General features: G+C 51.4%; 1 protein-coding gene across 1 annotated transcript; it reads left to right on the forward strand.

The window, feature by feature from the left end:
* The first annotated feature begins 224 nt into the window (after positions 1-224).
* Positions 225-12090, forward strand: LOC133357035 (transforming growth factor-beta receptor-associated protein 1-like). The gene is given in 13 exon segments (XM_061574775.1): positions 225-233; positions 373-443; positions 1309-1502; positions 2517-2575; positions 2577-2672; positions 3878-3960; positions 4875-5288; positions 5803-5860; positions 6123-6266; positions 6916-7074; positions 8548-8746; positions 9194-9723; positions 10802-12090. Coding segments are annotated over 13 exon segments (2190 nt in total). The 3' UTR covers positions 10976-12090.
* The last annotated feature ends 5919 nt before the right edge of the window (positions 12091-18009 follow it).

Raw genomic sequence — 18009 nt, forward strand, 5'->3', positions numbered from 1 at the left:
ACGTTTCGGAGGCAACACAAGTCTCCGTCATCAGGTGTTGACCTTCTTTCAGCTTGTCTGCGATCGGTATCACTCTTGCATTTTTTCCCAACCCTTCACGTTATTATCGATTTGCACCATTGCCGTTGCTGTGCAAATCCACCATCGGGGGGTTATAAGGGTTGAAATAGATTTTTGGTGCTCGAACGTGACAAAAAATGGAGCTCGATTCGATTAGCGATTCCATGAACATTGTAATCAATAATTTATTCCAAAAAAAGGACCTACCGTCCTGCGTCACACGTGGGAACAGAGGTTTCAAGTAATAAATATATAAATGTTTATTGACCGGTTTCTTCGTTTTCTCATCCGCCCGCCCACTGCGCTGCCCAGGAGCTGTTCCCGAGGGAGCAAGAGGAGGAGGAGGATGAGACGGAGGGGTCGGGGGGAACCACCGCCCCATCGTGAAGCGCATCGCCAAGGAGGAGTTCCTGCTCACTGGGCCCGGCTCGCTCGGTCAGTCTGCCCGCCTGATTCATCAGCCCATTGTGGCAACATCCGTTGTTGTACACTGTGCCGTGTTCCCTGCCTCTTCACCAACCCGCACTGACAAGCGTGGTGTGAAGTACAGTCGGCTCTCGATTATCCGGAGTAAGGTGGGGCCAGGCGAGGTTTGGCCTGGATAAAACAAAGACACGAGTAATAAAAAAACTTCGTAAATTGGGCTCTCCTTCCCCTCCCTCCCGTGCCTAACCCCTACAGACAAACTCCTCCTCCCCCCCCCCTCCCGTGCCTAACCCCTACAGACAAACTCTTCCCCCCCCTCCCGTGCCTATATAAAGCCACAACAGCAGATAATTTTTCTCACCTGAAGACGGTCGCTTGTGTTGCGACCGAAACTTCGTGTTTTCTTTTATTATTTTTTCTAACTACGTGACTTTACCGAAAGAACCAGAGTATGGATTCCTGCAGTCACAAAAGCTTCAAATCAAGATAAAATTAGGCTATTAAATTATTGTTGCAACAACATGGAAATACTGTGATATATAGTGTATGATATACAGTCCACGATAATTGCTTTCTCCATTTGCCAGCATATACAGAGCAGAGCGAAAATTGCGCTGTCAGGAATCGCTGCGGTGCCTAACTTGCACAACAGTTGGTGGTGTGACTTTCGAGAGAGTGTGCAGCCGGTGCAATTGCACCGGAGCCCACAGGCCGAGGGTGAACCCAGATGCTGAGATATGAAGAGGTTGTTGGGTAAATTGGACCGGGTCACCGCATTGTATTCCTTGCCGACGCCAACCTACTCTTCGCCGCTGTCCGCAGGAATGTTCGTGACGTCGGAGGGTGTGTCGCGTCGGCCCCGGTCCGCTGGGGTGATGGCGTGCGCGGCGCCGCGCTGGCACCGCCGTACCTGCTGGCGCTGGGGGCCCAGCTCCTCACCGTGCACAGCCTCCTGGACCAGCAGCTCAAGCAGAGCATCCCCTTCACGGGCGGGCACTGCCTCGACAGCCTGGAGGGTACGTTGCCCAACGACTCGTGTCTACGCCCCCACAGCCAAGCACCCACATCTTCCCCGTTCTTTCGACGGGTTGTTGACATGAACAACCGCGCCTCCGATCAGCATAGTTGGCTACGTACGTTTGCGAAAGAAGTTCAACATGCGTACGTACATCGTTCAGACTGTTAAGACAAGTGAGTGGGCTTGGGTAGGACACATCGCTAGAAGGGATGTTGGCTGTTGGGCGAGATTGAGTACGGGGTGGCAGGCGAGGAGTGGAACGAGTCCGAGAGGATGACCACTGGAGAAATGGAGCGATGAAATCAGCTTGTGGTGCGTGGGTGCCAAGTGTATTGAAGGTGTTGGAGTGAGTAAACGTGTTTCAGTGAGTGTTCGTGTGTCTAGAGCCTAATCTTTATTTGAAGCTTTCGTGACTGCAGGAATCCATATACCTACGTGACTTTACCGAAAGAACCAAAGAGTATGTCTAGAGCCTGTTTTGGTAATGCATTGCTGAAAGAGGCCACCCCACGGCCATGTGGATCATGGGAATAATTTGAGCACCGTTCATTGTGCTGGTCATTGTGAGTTGGTGAAAGAAAGGTGGCCGGGGCCAGTTCATGGGTGCCACGGTTGCGAGATGTTAACTACCTCGCCTGGTATACAGGAGGTCGTCGGTCGATCCCGACCCTAACGCCTGTTGATTTATTTATTTTGTTTCTATTAATTTAATTTTTTACCTACGTGACTTTACCGAAAGAACCTAAGAGTATGAATCCTTGCAGTCACGAAAGCTTCAAATCTAGAATTAAAGTGATACCAATTTTATCGACCCTGGAAGGATGATGGGCCGAGTCAATCCACCCATCGAGGATTTGAGCTCGCGACATTCTTATCGCGAGCTGCTCTCTCTACCCATTAAACACTTCCTCGCCAGAGGTGCCTGGGTAACCGGTATTGTGCGCCCGATAGTACGGGCGTGACGAATTGGTTGCGGTGACGCCGGGGGCGCCATTGCGTGCTCGCGGTGCAGGGAAGCTGCTGGCGTGCGCGGGCGGCCAGCTCTTCGCGCTGGAGCCGTGCTCGCTCGAGATGCCAAGTGGGGGACCTGCTGGCGGGAGGCCGCGTCGACCAGGCGCTGGAGCTGGCGAGGGCGTCGCGTCACACGATGCCCCGCGACCGCTACGCGGTGAGCTGCTCACGAGTGAACGCACCATCGAACGCACCATCGCACGAACGCACCATCGCACGCACGCGGCGACACGGCCGAGTGGTTGCACGCTTGCCCGCTCGCTCGTTGTACTCTGTTGAGCTTGAACTTCTTTCGCACCGTACGTAGCCAACCATGATAACACTGGTCAACACACTTTTTCTGGCATAAGGTATTCCAACGGTTTTAATGTAATTTTGGGGTGCTGATTCCAAATCTGGAATCAGTTTTTGTCTATCACATCAGGTTTTTGAGATCTCAAATATTGCATTTTCAATAAAAACTGCAGAAGAAAAATATTAAATAAATGTGGATATCTACATAAAATTATATTATAAACACACTATCCTAAAAATACAGCACCATATTTTAACACTAAAGGAGTCACTGGCTCGCAACAACTTGCAATCATATGTGACAGAGTTAATTTCGGGTGAAATCAATGAAAATGGGGTATGCCAATAGCATAAAAATGAGATGTGATAGTGCAAATCTGAGATCAGATTTGGAATCAGCACCCTGAAACAACTGCAAAGTCCAGGCCAGAAAAAAATGTTTTTTTTTTTGTTGACCAGTGTAATCAGAGGGTACTCTCAGGTTAGAGCGCTCCGGTTTGTTGGGCTGCATATTCCTTCAATCTGCATCGACAAATGTGGCCCCCTTTAAGTCATAATTTCTCTCCAGTTTTACAGAGAAGATGCTGGAAGTTAGACACCACGTACTGATACGTTCCCGCTTGAATGCATATTCTTCTGATATATAAACAGACAAGGCTACGTGCATTCGACACATCCTTGTCTGTTTACATACAAGTACAATAGCCACCCTATATGTGTGTTTAAACGTTTCTAACTTAATTTGTCATTGTAATTTGATTTAAAAAATGAATCTGTCCGAGGCCAACTTCTGCGCATGGAAATGCATAATTTAACATTGGTTTAATTTTCGTGAAATATTTTCAATTCTTCACTCGGAGAACCCTGTAGAGCGGTAAATGCGCACTGCTCTGCGAGCCCGGGCACTCGACTTAAATTGTGGCGCGCGGGCAACATCAGTGACGAGAATAACTGAACCGGTTCCTGGGCCTCCCCCGAGGTCCACGCAGTCTGAAACGAGTACTGTGTGCACTTGCCCCAACATTCCGTTAAGGCTGTACGGGGATCGTGTGTGCTGCGCATTCCCAGTCGCTGTACGAGCGCGTGAAGCAGCAGGCGGGCTTTGTGGAGTTGGCGTTGGGCCGCCTCCCTGAAGCCACGGAGCTTTTCAGGTATCGGCAGTGCCGGATCAAGCTAGTGCGGGGCCTGTAGCAAATGTTTTAAAGGGGCCCTAAATAAAAAAAATACACAAATATTAAAACACACATTTTTTTACTTGCATAGTAAAGTAATTGTATTTTTTCATTTGCTATACAGCCAGATAATACGACAAATCGCTAACCTTAAACACCAAAGTCATTCATAAAAGTTGAAGGCGGTATAGTACTATAGTAATAGAGCAAGTGTAGATTCACTGAACCGGAATTCATAGCTTGAAAGCATTTAGCACGGGACCCTTGAAATTGCGGGGCCCATAGCATATGCAACTTTTGCTACTCGGATAATCTGGCACTGGGTATCGGACAAACTGAGTTAACACGGGAACAACAACAACAGCTGAGTGGTTGCTTGACTTACGTCAGAAACACCAAACCCAATGGCGTAGCGAGGTTGGCGTCAGCCTTGGTGCAAGCGGTGAAATGTGCCCTCCCTCCCTGCCCAATTTATCCCCCAATTATTAATAGCCAAGAGCGGGGGCCCCTCCATCCTGCGAGCCCCCGGTGCACACTTGATAGCCACAACATTGGAGGCAACGCTATTGGAGAGGTTCCATGTTCGTCTATGGGTTCCTACATAAGTCTGTGGGCAGGGTGACGTAGTGGTAACACTAGTACCTCGCAGTAAGAAGGACCTGGGTTCGATTCCTGAATTGGTTGCCTTTTGCGTGGAGTTTGTATGTTTTCTGCATGGCTTTCCTCCGTGTTCGCCAGTTCCCCCCACAAGCAAAAAACACACACTATAACTGCTATTGGCCAAACATCCCAATCCTGACAATTCGGTGATGAAATTATTAATTGAATTAATGGTTGTTGCAGTTAACTATTAATCGAACGTGTTGTTAAATTAACGAATGGTGGCTCGACAGGAGCGGCCGCCTGGACGTGCGCGAGCTCGCCTCGCTGGTGCCCGACCTCCTGCCGCCCTCCTCCTCCTTCTCGCGCACGCACCCCCCGCTGCACCCACACGCCGACCTCACCACGCTCACCGGGGGACGCCCCCACCTCGCCGCCTCCGTCCGCCGCTTCCTCGCCTCCCGCCTGGCGGAGGCGCGCTCCGCGGGGCCCCCCGACTCGCGCGCTGTCGTGCTCATCGGCGGCGGCGGGGGGGCTCTCCCCAGCCCCCCCCCGCCCGGCCCGCCGGGCTGGCGGGAGGACGTGGACACGGCGCTGGTGAAGCTGTACGCCGAGGAGGGGGACGAGCGGCTCTTCGACCTGCTGGCGGGCGGCGACTGCGCCGCTCACTTGCAAGACTCTGCCGCTCACCTGGAGCGCCTCGGCAGGTGAGTCTTCTTGAGTCCGTGTGCGCGCGTGTGTTTGTTTGTGTTTTGTCGGGAGTGGGGAGCGCTACCAACCTGGCGACCCGGGTTCGATTCCCGCTCACGGCCAACACCAGTGACAATTATTTGAACTGATCGTCTTAGCCTCAAATCAGTATCTGGTGCGGTGTGTAAACGTCGCCACTGGGGAGACAAAGGCGGTCGGGCGTGGTGCTGGCCACCCACCCCCTCGTGTACTGTTGCGGCCATCATAGGAGCTCGCAAACAGCACTTGCCCCAACAGTCTATTGAGGCTACAAGGGGGATCTATTTCTTTGTCGTGGGGAGACAAAGGTGGCCAGGCGCGTTGCTGAATACACCATCACCTCGGGCGCCGTGCTGCTCTTAATAGGAGCTCGCAAACAGCATTTTCTCCGACAGTCTGTTTAATGCAATACGGGGGCATCTGTGCGCCTGCACACGAGTTGATGAGATCCCTCCGTCCCTGTGGTGGTTATCTCCTGCGTGTGCACTGCAGGTATTTTGCACTCGGTCTGCTCTACCACCACCATCAGCAGGACGACGTGGCACTGCAGGTGAGGCCTCGCGGGATTGAACCTTCGCACGCCCACTGGGTCCACCCGCTAGCCAATGCCGGATTATCTTAGAAGCAAAAATAGTTACATGCTATGGGCCCCGCGCTTTTTAAGGCCCCGCGCTAAATGCTTTCAAGCTACAAATTCCGGTTCAGTGATTCTGCACTTGCTCTATTACTAAAATGTAATGTCTTTAATATGCAAGTGAACAGCCTGTGTAAGTCTACACAGGGGGGATCTTTTGTCTTCGTGTTCTCACCAGTACTGGGTGCGAGTGGTTGACGGGGAGCTGAGCGACGCATCGCGGCCCGACCTCTTCTCATTCGTCGTCGACTTCCTGAGCTACTGCCCGAGCGCCAAGCTGGTGTGGAGGCACTCCGCCTGGGCCCTGCAGCGCAGCGAGGAGGTGAGCTCACCGCCAGCGGCGGCGCGCGCGGCACACGCCGAGCGTCGTAGCTGTCGAGTGTGCAGGCGGTGGTGCAACTGCACTGGGGGCCCATGGTGCTCGGGTGGGGGGGAGAGGAGAGGATGGAGGGGGGCTACGAAGTTGGGGGAGGGTAGGCAAAGGAGAGTACTGGCAATCGGTCGTGGGTAGCGTAGGGCAGCGTAGGGCTGCGTGGGCAGCGTGGGCAGCGTAGGGCAGCGTGGGCAGCGTAGGGCAGCGTAGGGCAGCGTAGGGCAGCGTAGGGCAGTGTAGGCAGCGTAGGCATTTGCCTGTGGTTTTGGAGGGGCCGGCAATGTCAAGTTTGTGGGCCATCTCGCTCGGAGTGGGTAAGCCTCATGATGGCCACGGACCGTTGGAAATGTACGTATATATGTTGCACTTCTTGCGCACCGTAACGTAGTCAACCGCGCTAATCGAAAATGAAGTTGCGTGTCGCATGAAGTCGCGGTTCTGTGTGATGTGAAATCGCGGGCCGTTTGAATTTTAAATTGCGGGGCCGCATGATATGAAGTCACAAGCTGTAGGCTCCCCACCGCCTGCTCTGCACGCTTGACGACTGGAGCGTCGCCCGGTGCCGCGAATGAAAGGGGGCTCCATGTTGGCCGCTCAGACAGGAGTCCACATCTTCACCAAGCGGCCGTGGCGAGAGGAGGGGGAGGCGCGGGGGAGCGAGGAGCTGTGCCCCGACGAGGTGGTGCGGTTCCTGGGCCAGTTCCCGCGTGCCCTGATGGCCTTCCTAGAACACCTGGTGCTGGAGAGGCGGGTGCAGGTGTGATCGCACGTCCACGGCTGTGTGCAAGTGTGCATGCGTTGACTCGTGTGTGGTGAGCGGCAGTGCATCGATTGGCGCGCTACGAACCTGGCGACCCGGGTTCGATTCCCGCTCACGGCCAATACCAACACCAGTGACGATTATTTGAACCGGGACGCAGTATATTGACCCACCATTGGTGATCAGTGATGACTAGTGATGATAACAAGTATAACCCGTAAAAACAAAGTTTTTAACTCTAAATCCTTTATATGCGTGGCGGCTAGAGTCCTCTCGTCCTCTGGCTTGAGATGGCTGCCACCTATGGGTCAGATGATTGTCTGCAGTATTAAACAATTGGTAATTAAATATTTAATTTGTTTTCCCTAAACAGTGTAAAATTTTGGAAAAAAAATTTCACGAACATTAATTGTCTCGCACAACGAGTCTGTGTGCAAAATGTCAGCTCGATTGGATCACGGGAAGTGGGTTAAAAAACGACCGAAAGGTTTGCACGGTCGTAAGCAAGCAAGCACGCAAGCAAGCAAGCACGCAAGCAAGCAAGCACGCAAGCAAGCACGCAAGCAAGCAAGCGAACTTAATATAAAGGATTTAAAAATGGTAGTGATGATAGTGATGATGACTTTGCTGATGTAGATGATTGTGGTGGTGGTGGTGGTGGTGATGATGATGATGAAAATGGTGATTCTGATGAAGATACTAACTTTAATGACTGTGATGGCGATGGTGATGGTTTCATATGTCCGATGAAGAGAAACAATAGAGATTCAGTTCTGAGCTGATTCAGCCACTCAGTTGCTTTGTCTGAGAGTTGGGGAATTGCAGACACACTTACCTACCGAACTACCCACCAACTCACCCACCCATTATATTTATATTTGGGGAAGTGAAAAGTTTATCGCTGCACGGCTTGTTGTTCGAAGCTGCCAATCCAGTTTCACGCAGCCGTATTCAGGCAGTGTGGTGGTGGATTTACTGACGACCTGCGTGTTGTAGAAGCTGGGCAGTGTGGTGGTGGGTTCACTGATGAGCTGTGTGTTGTAGAAGCTGGGCAGTGTGGTGGTGGTGGCGATGGACTTGCTGAACAGGGTGTGTATTAGGCACATTGAATCCCAGGCGTTGGTTCACGCTGTGTCAACGCTGAAGTTCCCCTTGTGCAGAGTTGGTGCCGCGCATTTCCAAAGCGGCCGAGTTGTGGATCTCATGGCGCGGACGCGGATATTTGTGTTCACATCGTCGTCGATTGGAAGGAGATTTGGGCCGACATCCAATCGGTGCCGTCAACGGAGCAATACAGCATCGCGCCGAATATATCTGGCGGTGCGATATTTGACGGGACATGGTGGTGATGATGGTGATGATTTTGAAGATTGTGATGATGATAATGATGGCGGTGGTATTGACGATGATGTTGATGACGACGATGATGGTGGCGGTGTTAACTGTGATGATGGTGGCGACGTGGCCCAGGAGGAGAGGCATCACACGCACCTCGCCACACTCTACTTGGAGGACGTCCTCGACATTCTGTGCAACCATCAGCCTGACGACCACGGGGGGTCACCGGGTTTCACGGCGGGGTCACAGGGCGCCAAGCTGGCCGCGGCACGGGCCAAGCTGCAGCTCATGCTGCAGGAGTCGGAGCTCTACCGTGCGGAGTTCCTGCTCGGTGAGTGGTGGAGGTGGTGGTGATGGGTAGAGAGACACGGGGAGTGTGGGGACAGACACGGGGAGTGTGGGGAGAGGCTAGGAGAGTGTGGGGACAGACACTGGGAGTGTGGGACACGGAGTGTGGGGAGAGGCTAGGAGAGTGTGGAGGAAGACACACGTGCAGTGTAAAGTGGAGCCCAGGCAGGTGGCTTCATCCCTCGAGATGTTTGGAGTTAGATGGGGCCCAGCTCTTGACAGTGCTTGACCCCCTTTTAAAAGCAATCTCATGAAATACGCAATCTGGCCACCAAGCCTTTAATTCCCTATTTATATAATAATATATTGTCATTGTCGAAATACTGCTGGATAAACGCCTCCCTTCCCGTCCCCTCTACTCCCACCCTCCCCCCCCCCCGTCTCTCTGCTCTTCGACATCCTCTCCCTGTGCCCCTTCCCCTCCCTGCAGGGAAGCTGGGTGCCTCTCCGCTGCTGGCCGAGCGGGCCTTGCTGCAGGGCCGTCTGGGCGACCACGGCGGCGCCCTGCACACTCTGGTGCACGGCGCGCACGACCTCCCCGCGGCGCGCCGCTACTGCTCCCGCCACCCGGACCCGGCCCAGCGCCGCCGCCTCTTCCACCTCCTCCTCTCCGCCTGCCTGGTGCCGCCGACCGGGCCCTGCCAGTCCAACGGGCCGGAGCGCGGCGCCGCCCGCAACGGGACGGGCGCGGGGCCCGACGACGACGGCGCCTACGACGGGCACGACGGCGCTCGCCGTGCCGTCGAGACCGACGCCGTGGCCGTGGCGGACCTGCTGAACGGCGAGGCCCCCGAGTTCGAGGCGTCCGCCGTGCTGGCGACGCTGCCCGAAGGCTGGTCGGCGGGGCTGCTGGCGCCGTTCCTGCGCGCGGCGCTGCGGGGCAGCCTGCACGCGCGGCGCACCGCGCAGGCGCAGCGCGGGCTGGCGTGCGCACAGAACCTCGCGCTGCGCAAGGAGAAGGTGAGAGAATGTGTCCTTGTGTCCGTAACGGGGAGACGGTGCCGTAGCGGTTAGCCCGCTGGACTACTCGCTACTCACTAAGCACCAGGACCCCCTAGCCCCTACACACTAACCAATACCCCCTAGCCCAGGGGTCGGCAACCTACGGCTCCGGAGCCGTATGCGGCTCTTTACGGGCTGCTTCTTGATGATATGTACGTATGTACAGTATGTACTCAGATGCATTGCGGCTCTTGAAATACTGAATTTTTTACCGAATTGGAAAGAAATGGCTCTTCTTGTTATTTTGGTTGCCGACCCCTGCCCTAGCCCCTCACCCTAGCCCCTACACACAGCTGCTTACACGAGTCCCCGACACACTAAGCATGCTGGTCGCATTGTTAATGCGCACCATTTATTATGCTGCGCTCCGAACCTGGAGACCCGAGTTCGATTCCCGCTCGTGGCCAACACCAGAGACGATTATTTGAACAGGCCCTGGGCTTCTCCTAGATCGACTCAGCCTCAAATGAGTCCCTGGTGTGGTGTGTTAACATCGCCACTCAGGAGACAAAGGCGGTCGGGCGTGGTGCTGGCCACCCAGCCCTTCGTGTGCCGTGCCGGCCTTCATAGGTGCTCGCTAACAGCACTTGCCCTAACATTCTGTTAAGGTTTCTGAGGGATCTTTGTCTTGTGTGTCCATAACGGTGCGGGCTTTATGACTGTCGTAGAGATGATCCTGTATGATTCAAACTGTGCTAAAAAGTGGCATTGAGATCGGCTACCTACTTTATTAATTACCGGCCAAATTTATCCAAAGTTTTCCCAAAACTTGGAGACAAAAAACGAGAGCAAAAATAACTACTTTATTTACAAATATGCACACGCATTTTGCCCTCCCCTTTGGCTTCTGTCTTGCGAATCAAATACTTCCAAAGACGAGCGCAATTTCAAGCAGGTAGGTTTTGCGAGCGTCGTAGTTTTGGATGCGCGCAAGCGATCATCGTCCGTTCTCACTCGCCGTGCGGCGCTGTCCTCTGCCCATCCGTGCCTCCATCTGCCCCCCCCCCACACACCCACCGCCCCCCCCCCCCCGTAGGCCTCTCTGTGCCTGCGGCCCGTGGTGCTCACGGAGCGTACCATCTGCCCCATGTGCCAGGGGGTGTTCTCCGAACCCGAGTTTGCGCGCTACCCCAGCGGTGCGGTGGTGCACCCGGCGTGCGCCCGCCAGCGCTCGGTGTGCCCCATCACGGGCCACGTGTACTCGCCGTGACGGCGCCCACCCGCCCCGTCCGTCCGTCCACTCCATTGTGTCGTAAAACTTTAAAAACTATTGGCCAAGCCGCTGCTTGGCTGCGGCGTCGTCGGACCCAATTCGCCACGAGTCGAGGATTTCGCCAATTATTATTTTTTTTTGCGCGGAAACTTTGTGACAGAGCGAACAAGAAGACCAGGGCTTTAATGTCAGCTGGATCGGTTTGGGTCAGCGACCGGGGAAAAATGTTTCCACACCCGGCAACATCGCATCCAGGTATCCATCTCGCTGTGGCTGTGGTCGCTGGTCACTTGCACACCTGCTCCAGTCTGCCAGTGACCCGGAAAATATTCCATTAGGGGAATTAAGCCCTGAGAAGGACCCAACTGCGAATTCTACCCTGCCAAAAAATACTCGATTATGATGATGACGACGACGCGGGGCCTGAAGTCATGAATTTAAAGAAATGTCTCCCTCTTGGCGATGAACGGAAGGGTTTGCCCTCGCCGGAAACAAACCACGACCATATCCTCAATTAATGATTTTACTTTCCTAACCTTGGTTTTGCGATATATCCGCGAGCGACGTGTCGTGGGATCGCTCACCTGTGCATGCGGATGGGGGGCATGCCGCTAAGCGGTAGTCGCTGCTCGTAGGGACGCGCATATCATGAGAGCAGGGCTGGGGAATCTTTTCTTTGCCGAGGGCCAAATAGAACTGGCACATACATGTGGCGGGCAACAGCACTTGAAAAACACACACACCTTAGACATATATGTAATAATAGCGTACAAAAATAATTGAGGAACACCTATAATTTTAGAAACGCAGTGCTGCCAGGTGGAAAAATATTGCCCTCTAGTGCCCGATGAGATGCTTGCAGTAACAATGAATTGCGGGCCACTGTTCGGAGGTAGTTAGGCCCCTTTGGTGGCAGCCGGCCATATGAAACAAAGTAATGGGCTACGTCTGGGCTGCATCGGCCATAGGTTCCTCACCCCTGCTTATAAAGTAATTACCAGAGTGATTGTGGCAAATATAGGACAGACGTAGAGAGACGCAGCTCGCTGTCGGCTCATCGTGTTTTGTTTTATGATCGATTGCTACTGCCGTCCATTTGGTCCTCATCTGAAGAGGGGGAGACCCTTGGCTCTGGCCAGCCGGCCTCCGCGAGCTCGGCATAGACCGTAGAATTGTCCGGCTCTTGTCGGCTCTGGCCTAGATGTGAACGTGACTCGTCCAGCTTTGCACGGCGTCGTGTTGTGTAGCGTCGTGCTGGATCGTGCGGCTGCAGAGAGTGGAGGGTGCCACCGTCAAATTGTGACCCCCAGGAGAAGAGTGATACGCCCGATTAATTATTAAGTAGACGTGTAATGACTCGTCGATTAAAATAGATTCATATGCTCACAGCACACGCTTAAAATTGCACACCTCAGAATTTATTGTTTACAATTTATGATAATTATATACTCATATCAGCGTGTAGTAATTGAAACAACGAGACGAAAAATATGCGGTAGACTATTAACAGAACAACGGTAAGAACGGGACAAAACAAAATTAATTCTTTACTTGAATCGTGACAGTATTCATTGGATCACCATGAAGGTGAATTGCCACGTGTCCTTTCTAGATTTGAAGTTTTCGTGACTGCAAGGGTCCATACTCTTTGGTTTTTTCGATCAAGTCACGTAGGTAAAAAATAAAATAAATAAAATCACGACGTTTCGGAGGCAACACAAGCCTCCGTCTTCAGGTGGCACCGTCACAGCAAAATTGCTGTATCAAGTGGGGAGAACTCTAAGAGACACGAGACTATGTCACATGTCCGTCACTCGGTGTTGAGCCGTGTGGTGACGAGACCAGGTGAGTAAGCTGTGCGATTTATTGCGGAATTGTGGGACTTAGGCGAGGGGGGGGGGGCTTATTGATATATATTTTTTTACCAGCGAGCCAAGGTAATGACAGGTGATTTGAGGTGCGTGTTGCTTTGGGGGCCCATGTTGAGTTACCAAGGGGGCATATGGACGGTTGCCCCCTTTCCAAAATCTTTGGGGTGCGAAGCTGCCCCCTGTGACCTATGGTCTCACAGCCATGACATGCAAGCCTGCTGATTATAGTTGACACGTAGCACACTCTTAATATGGTTGATAGGGTTAATATGACACTTTTCCTCCACGATGGCAGGGCTATAATTGGCATGGGTCCTCGTGGGAAGGAGAATTAAATGCCCGCCCTCTTAATTTGTAGCATGGCAGATCGCCCCTCTGGTCCGTGGGCACTGGTAGCTTCGCCACTGATGGTCACCCCACTTACGAACACGGCGGTTTGGATGTGGGCCACACGGCAGGACGGATGGCTGGAGCAAAACACTCGTCGGCTTTGGAGAGGGATAGCTGATCAGTGGCAGTTCAGGCGAAGTACTCTAAGATTGCATCTGTGCTGTATGTGTTTGTGTGCATTGGGGGGCTAGTACAATGTGGTAGCGCACTGCGCTACGAACCCGGTGACTTGTTTAATTCCCAGCTGTGGCTAACGGTGATAAGTGTATAATGCAGTCCTGGTCCTCCCCTAGATAGACTCGGCCTTAAATGAGTACAGTACCTAGTTTTGTGTGTAAATATAAACACTGGGGAGACAAAAACTCAATAATGAGGCTGCCCACACTACTCCCTCGTGTGCCGAGGTTACCTTAATAGGTGATCGCTAACAGCGCTTACCCCAATAGCCGATAAGGCTATGCGGGGGTATTTTGTGTGTGTGTGAGCAGGTTTGCTTGTGAGTTCATGGCATGTTACAAAAGAATGAGTGATGCGGAGTATGCGTGGCTGTGTAGTGTGCCCTTTGGTTATCTGTATGAACGTGCCTTGTCATTGTACGTGGGGAACTTTCACACCTCCGATTAGCACGGTTGGCTACGCAGAAGTTGTACGTACATAGATACAACTTGTTGAAGCCGATGCATCTCCCAGTAAATCCCAGGTAGTTAACCCATTACATCTGGTTCCGGCCCATCGCCTGCCACCTAACCCTGGCGCAGAACTGCTGTGGTGATGCCACTCGGTGGCGAATGGTGGCCGTTGTACATGCATGTGGTACACTCTTCATAACACCTGGTTCCGACCTATCACCTGCACCTAACCTGGCACACAGCTGCTGTGGTGATGCCACCCGGTGGCGAATGGTGGCTGTTGGAGATGCATGTGGTGCGCGCTTCACCTGGAATTGCGTCGGATCTCGGAAGCTCAGCAGGTTTGTGCCCGGATACCGCTTCTTGGGTCGATGACCACCGAGCACAAATCGGGTGTCATGGGGCTTGCGGGTCGGTGCTTGGCAGTAAAAGAGCGCAGTGCTTCCGTTCTTACACTCGCCAATCTTCCCGGCCTTATCCGACCACTGCCCAGCATGGTCAGGTATTGTCAAGTGACCCCACGACCCGCCCAGGTGTGGTGGAGGCCCTCATCCAAAAGTGGATTGATAACAAGGGCTCTTTATGTATGGTATGTATATACTAATGTATGAATGTGCATCTGTCAGGGTCTGTGACGATGGGCCAGTCCAAAGTTCGCAGAATTATTACATTCACAACGATATCAATCCTCTTCTTGGTTCTTTCGGTAAAGTCACGTAGAATGGAAATAATACAATAATAAAAATTTAACATAAAATATTCTCGCAATGTTTCGGCCACAACGCAAGCAGCCGTCCTCAGGTGGAGAGCAGGTCTGTCGAGTAGACAGAGTCTGACAGACCTGCTCTCCACCTGAGGACGGCTGCTTGCGTTGTGGCCGAAACGTCGTGAGAATTATTTTATTATGTTTTATTTTTATTATTTCCATTCTACGTGACTTTACCGAAAGAACCAAGAAGATGAATCCCTACAGTCACGAAAGCTTTAAATCGAAAGATATCAATCGTCATCGATGTGTCGGCTTTCAGTTTCCGACCGGCTCAGCGGCGGCAGGGTGATCGGCTCGCGCTTGCAGAAGGTTGCGAGTTCAACTCTGACTCTGTTGGTTGACTCAGCCCCACGGCGTATTGGCAGCCACTTACACCCCCCCCCCCCGGGTCGGCGTGCATCACACGGCACCCGCGGTCTCGTCGCGTTGTGCTGGTGTAACGTGCGGGAGTAAGGGCGATTTCACCGGTTTAGCGCAAAAAAAAAACATTTGTAAGAGTCGCTGCTGTTTCTCCACGACTCAATTGCACGCTGCCTCCCAAGCTCGTAATAGGCATGTCCTCCTCGTGCGATTGCCCCCCCGCCAAAGGCATGCGCCCACAACAGCTGGCATGGGCGATAGAGCAAGGAATAAAATGGGGGGGGGGGGCGGTGCCAATTTCCATTCCTCTTCGTAGCCCAGCGTCTGGGCCCCCTTGGCGCAGTTGCACCGCCTGCACGCGCCACACCCCCAAATTAGCACGGTTGGTTACGTACGGTGCGAAAGAAGTTCAGCATACAGCTGTGACTCAAAGCAAATTCTATATTCATCACCCCCCTTCAAGTTGTGATGAAATAATTCCGCAAACATTTTTACGCAATCTTGTATTTGTGTATGTGTGTGTATACGTGTGTGTTTGTATACGTGTGTGTGTGTTTGTAGGGGAGCGGTAGTGTAGCGGTTAGCGCGCTGCGCTATGAACCTGGCGACCCGGGTTCGATTCCCGCTCACGGCTAACACCAGTGACGATTATCTGAGCCGGTCCTGGGCCTCCCCTAGGTCGACTCAGGCTTAAATAAGTACCTGGTGCGGTGTGTAAACATCGCCACTGGGGAGACAAAGGCGGTCGGGCGTGGTGCTGGCCACCCACCCCCTCGTGTACCGTTCCGGCCTTCATAGGTGCTCGCTAACAGCACTTGCCCCTACAGTCTGTTAAGGCTCTACGGGGGGATCTTTGTGTGTTTGTATAGACGTGTGTTTCTATGAATCTGTGTATGAGCTATGACTACAGTTCGTGTGATTTTATGGGATGCATAAAGATGCAGACAATAAAATACCATTTATTTCAAGCTGATGGGAGTGCACTACTTAAACAAATTTAAAATAAAATTAAACAAACGTCCTTGTGTGGTTGAATCAATGCTGCTGAAACAATAAGAAATACTTCAATACGGTAGATTTTTCGTGGAGAGTGATTTTGACAGGGTGAAGGTGACGTCTGCTTATTTACCACGTAGCAGGTATGAAGCGATACAAACGTTATACTTTGAGGAGTTAATAAAGTATGATATATATTAACACCTTTGGTTCTTTCGGTAAAGTCACGTAGAAGGGAAATAATAAAATAACAAAAATATGAAACAACACAAGCAATCTGATGATGATTGCTTGTGTTGCAGTCGAAACGTGCGAATTTTAATTGTTTTATATTTTAGCTATTTTATTATTTCCCTTCTACGTGACTTTACCGAAAGAACCAAGAATATGAATCCCTGCAGTCACGAAAGCTTTAAACCTTTTAACACCTGTTGTATTGCCAGAAAGGGTAAAACCTCTTATTTTTCACACTTTTTAAGCTGGCAAAAAGGTTTTATGAGTTAAGTTTTTTTTAAAAGCACCCCTAACAACGCTCTCGTCTGCCTATTTGACTGCTTATTTTGATCCCGATCCGCCTTCAGTAACTGCCGTAGATGCCACACACTGGAGGACAAGCGCAAACTACAGCACTTAATTCTCGATTTGAAGTTTTCGTGACTGCAAGGATTCATACTCTGGGTTTTTTCGGTAAAGTCACGTAGGTAAAAAATAAATAAATGAAAAAACAACTCGATTTAATTAAGTTTTTTCATTTATTTATTTTTACCTACGGAACTACAGCACTTCTAGATTTGAAGCTTTCGTGTCTGCAAGGATTCATACTCTTAGGTTTTTTCGGTAAAGCTACGTAGGTAAAAATAACTCAATAATAAGATATACAAAATTAAAAAACATTTTTATTTATCTTATTGTTAAAATACATGTTTTTATTATGTATTTTTATTATTTATTCATTTTTACTTACGTGACTTTACCGAAACTACAGCACTGTCGTAAGCAGAAGTCTGTTGTGTATCCACATTCAAATTAAACACTTTGCCAAAAGCCCACGTGTGTGGAAATGTCATGGGGGGGTGTAACGCAGGCGAGCTCCGTGCCTAACCCACCCCCCTCCCCCATTACCTGCACAGGTGTGGGATAGGGCTTCATCCAGCAGTGGATTTTTAAATCCTTTATATTAAGTTCACTTGCTTGCTTGCTTAGGACCGTGCAAATCTTTCGGTCGTTTTTTAACCCACTTCCCGTGATCCAATCGAGCTGACATTTTCCACACAGACTCGTTGTGCGTGACAATTAATGTTCGTGAAATTTTTTTCCCCAAAATTTTACACTTTTTAGGAAAAAATTATATTTAATTACCAATTGCTTAATGGTGCAATGCAATCATCTGACCCATAGGTGGCAGCCATCTCAAGCCAGAGGACGAGAGGACTCTAGCCGCCACGCATATAAAGGATTTATAGTGAAAAACTTTGTTTTTACGGGTTATACTTGTTATACCCTCTGGTTTGTGCCTTATTCTCACCAGAACACATTGATTTGAAGCTTTCGTGACTGCAGGAATTCATACTCTTTGGGGGCGTCCATAAATGACGTCACGCACCTAGGCGGGGGGGGGGGGTCAGACATTTGTGACGATGGGGGGGGGGGGGGGGTGAGAAATGTGACGTCACATCAAAATGCGCAACTTTAAATAAATATAGACGACACGTTCTACTAAATTAAATAGACTTTTCAATAAATGTTTTCTCCTGCAACATCAGAGTGCAGCGCCACATTAAATACGCACTACAATGACAACAGTTTAAAGCGATTTGAAGCATGTTTTTTTTTTGGGGGGGCAGAGCTTTGTGACGTCATATTTGAGGGGGGGGGGTCTGACTTTCTGTGACGCCGTGTGACGGGGGGGGGGGTCAAATCGCGTGACGTCATTTATGGACGACCCATTTGTTTCTTTCGGTAAAGTCGCGTCGATACAAAACAAAATAAATCCACGACGTTTCGGGCGCAACACTT

Source organism: Lethenteron reissneri, chromosome 56, assembly GCF_015708825.2.
Source record: "Lethenteron reissneri isolate LAM-NWPU_2019-01 chromosome 56, ASM1570882v1, whole genome shotgun sequence".
Classification (NCBI taxonomy): domain Eukaryota; kingdom Metazoa; phylum Chordata; class Hyperoartia; order Petromyzontiformes; family Petromyzontidae; genus Lethenteron; species Lethenteron reissneri.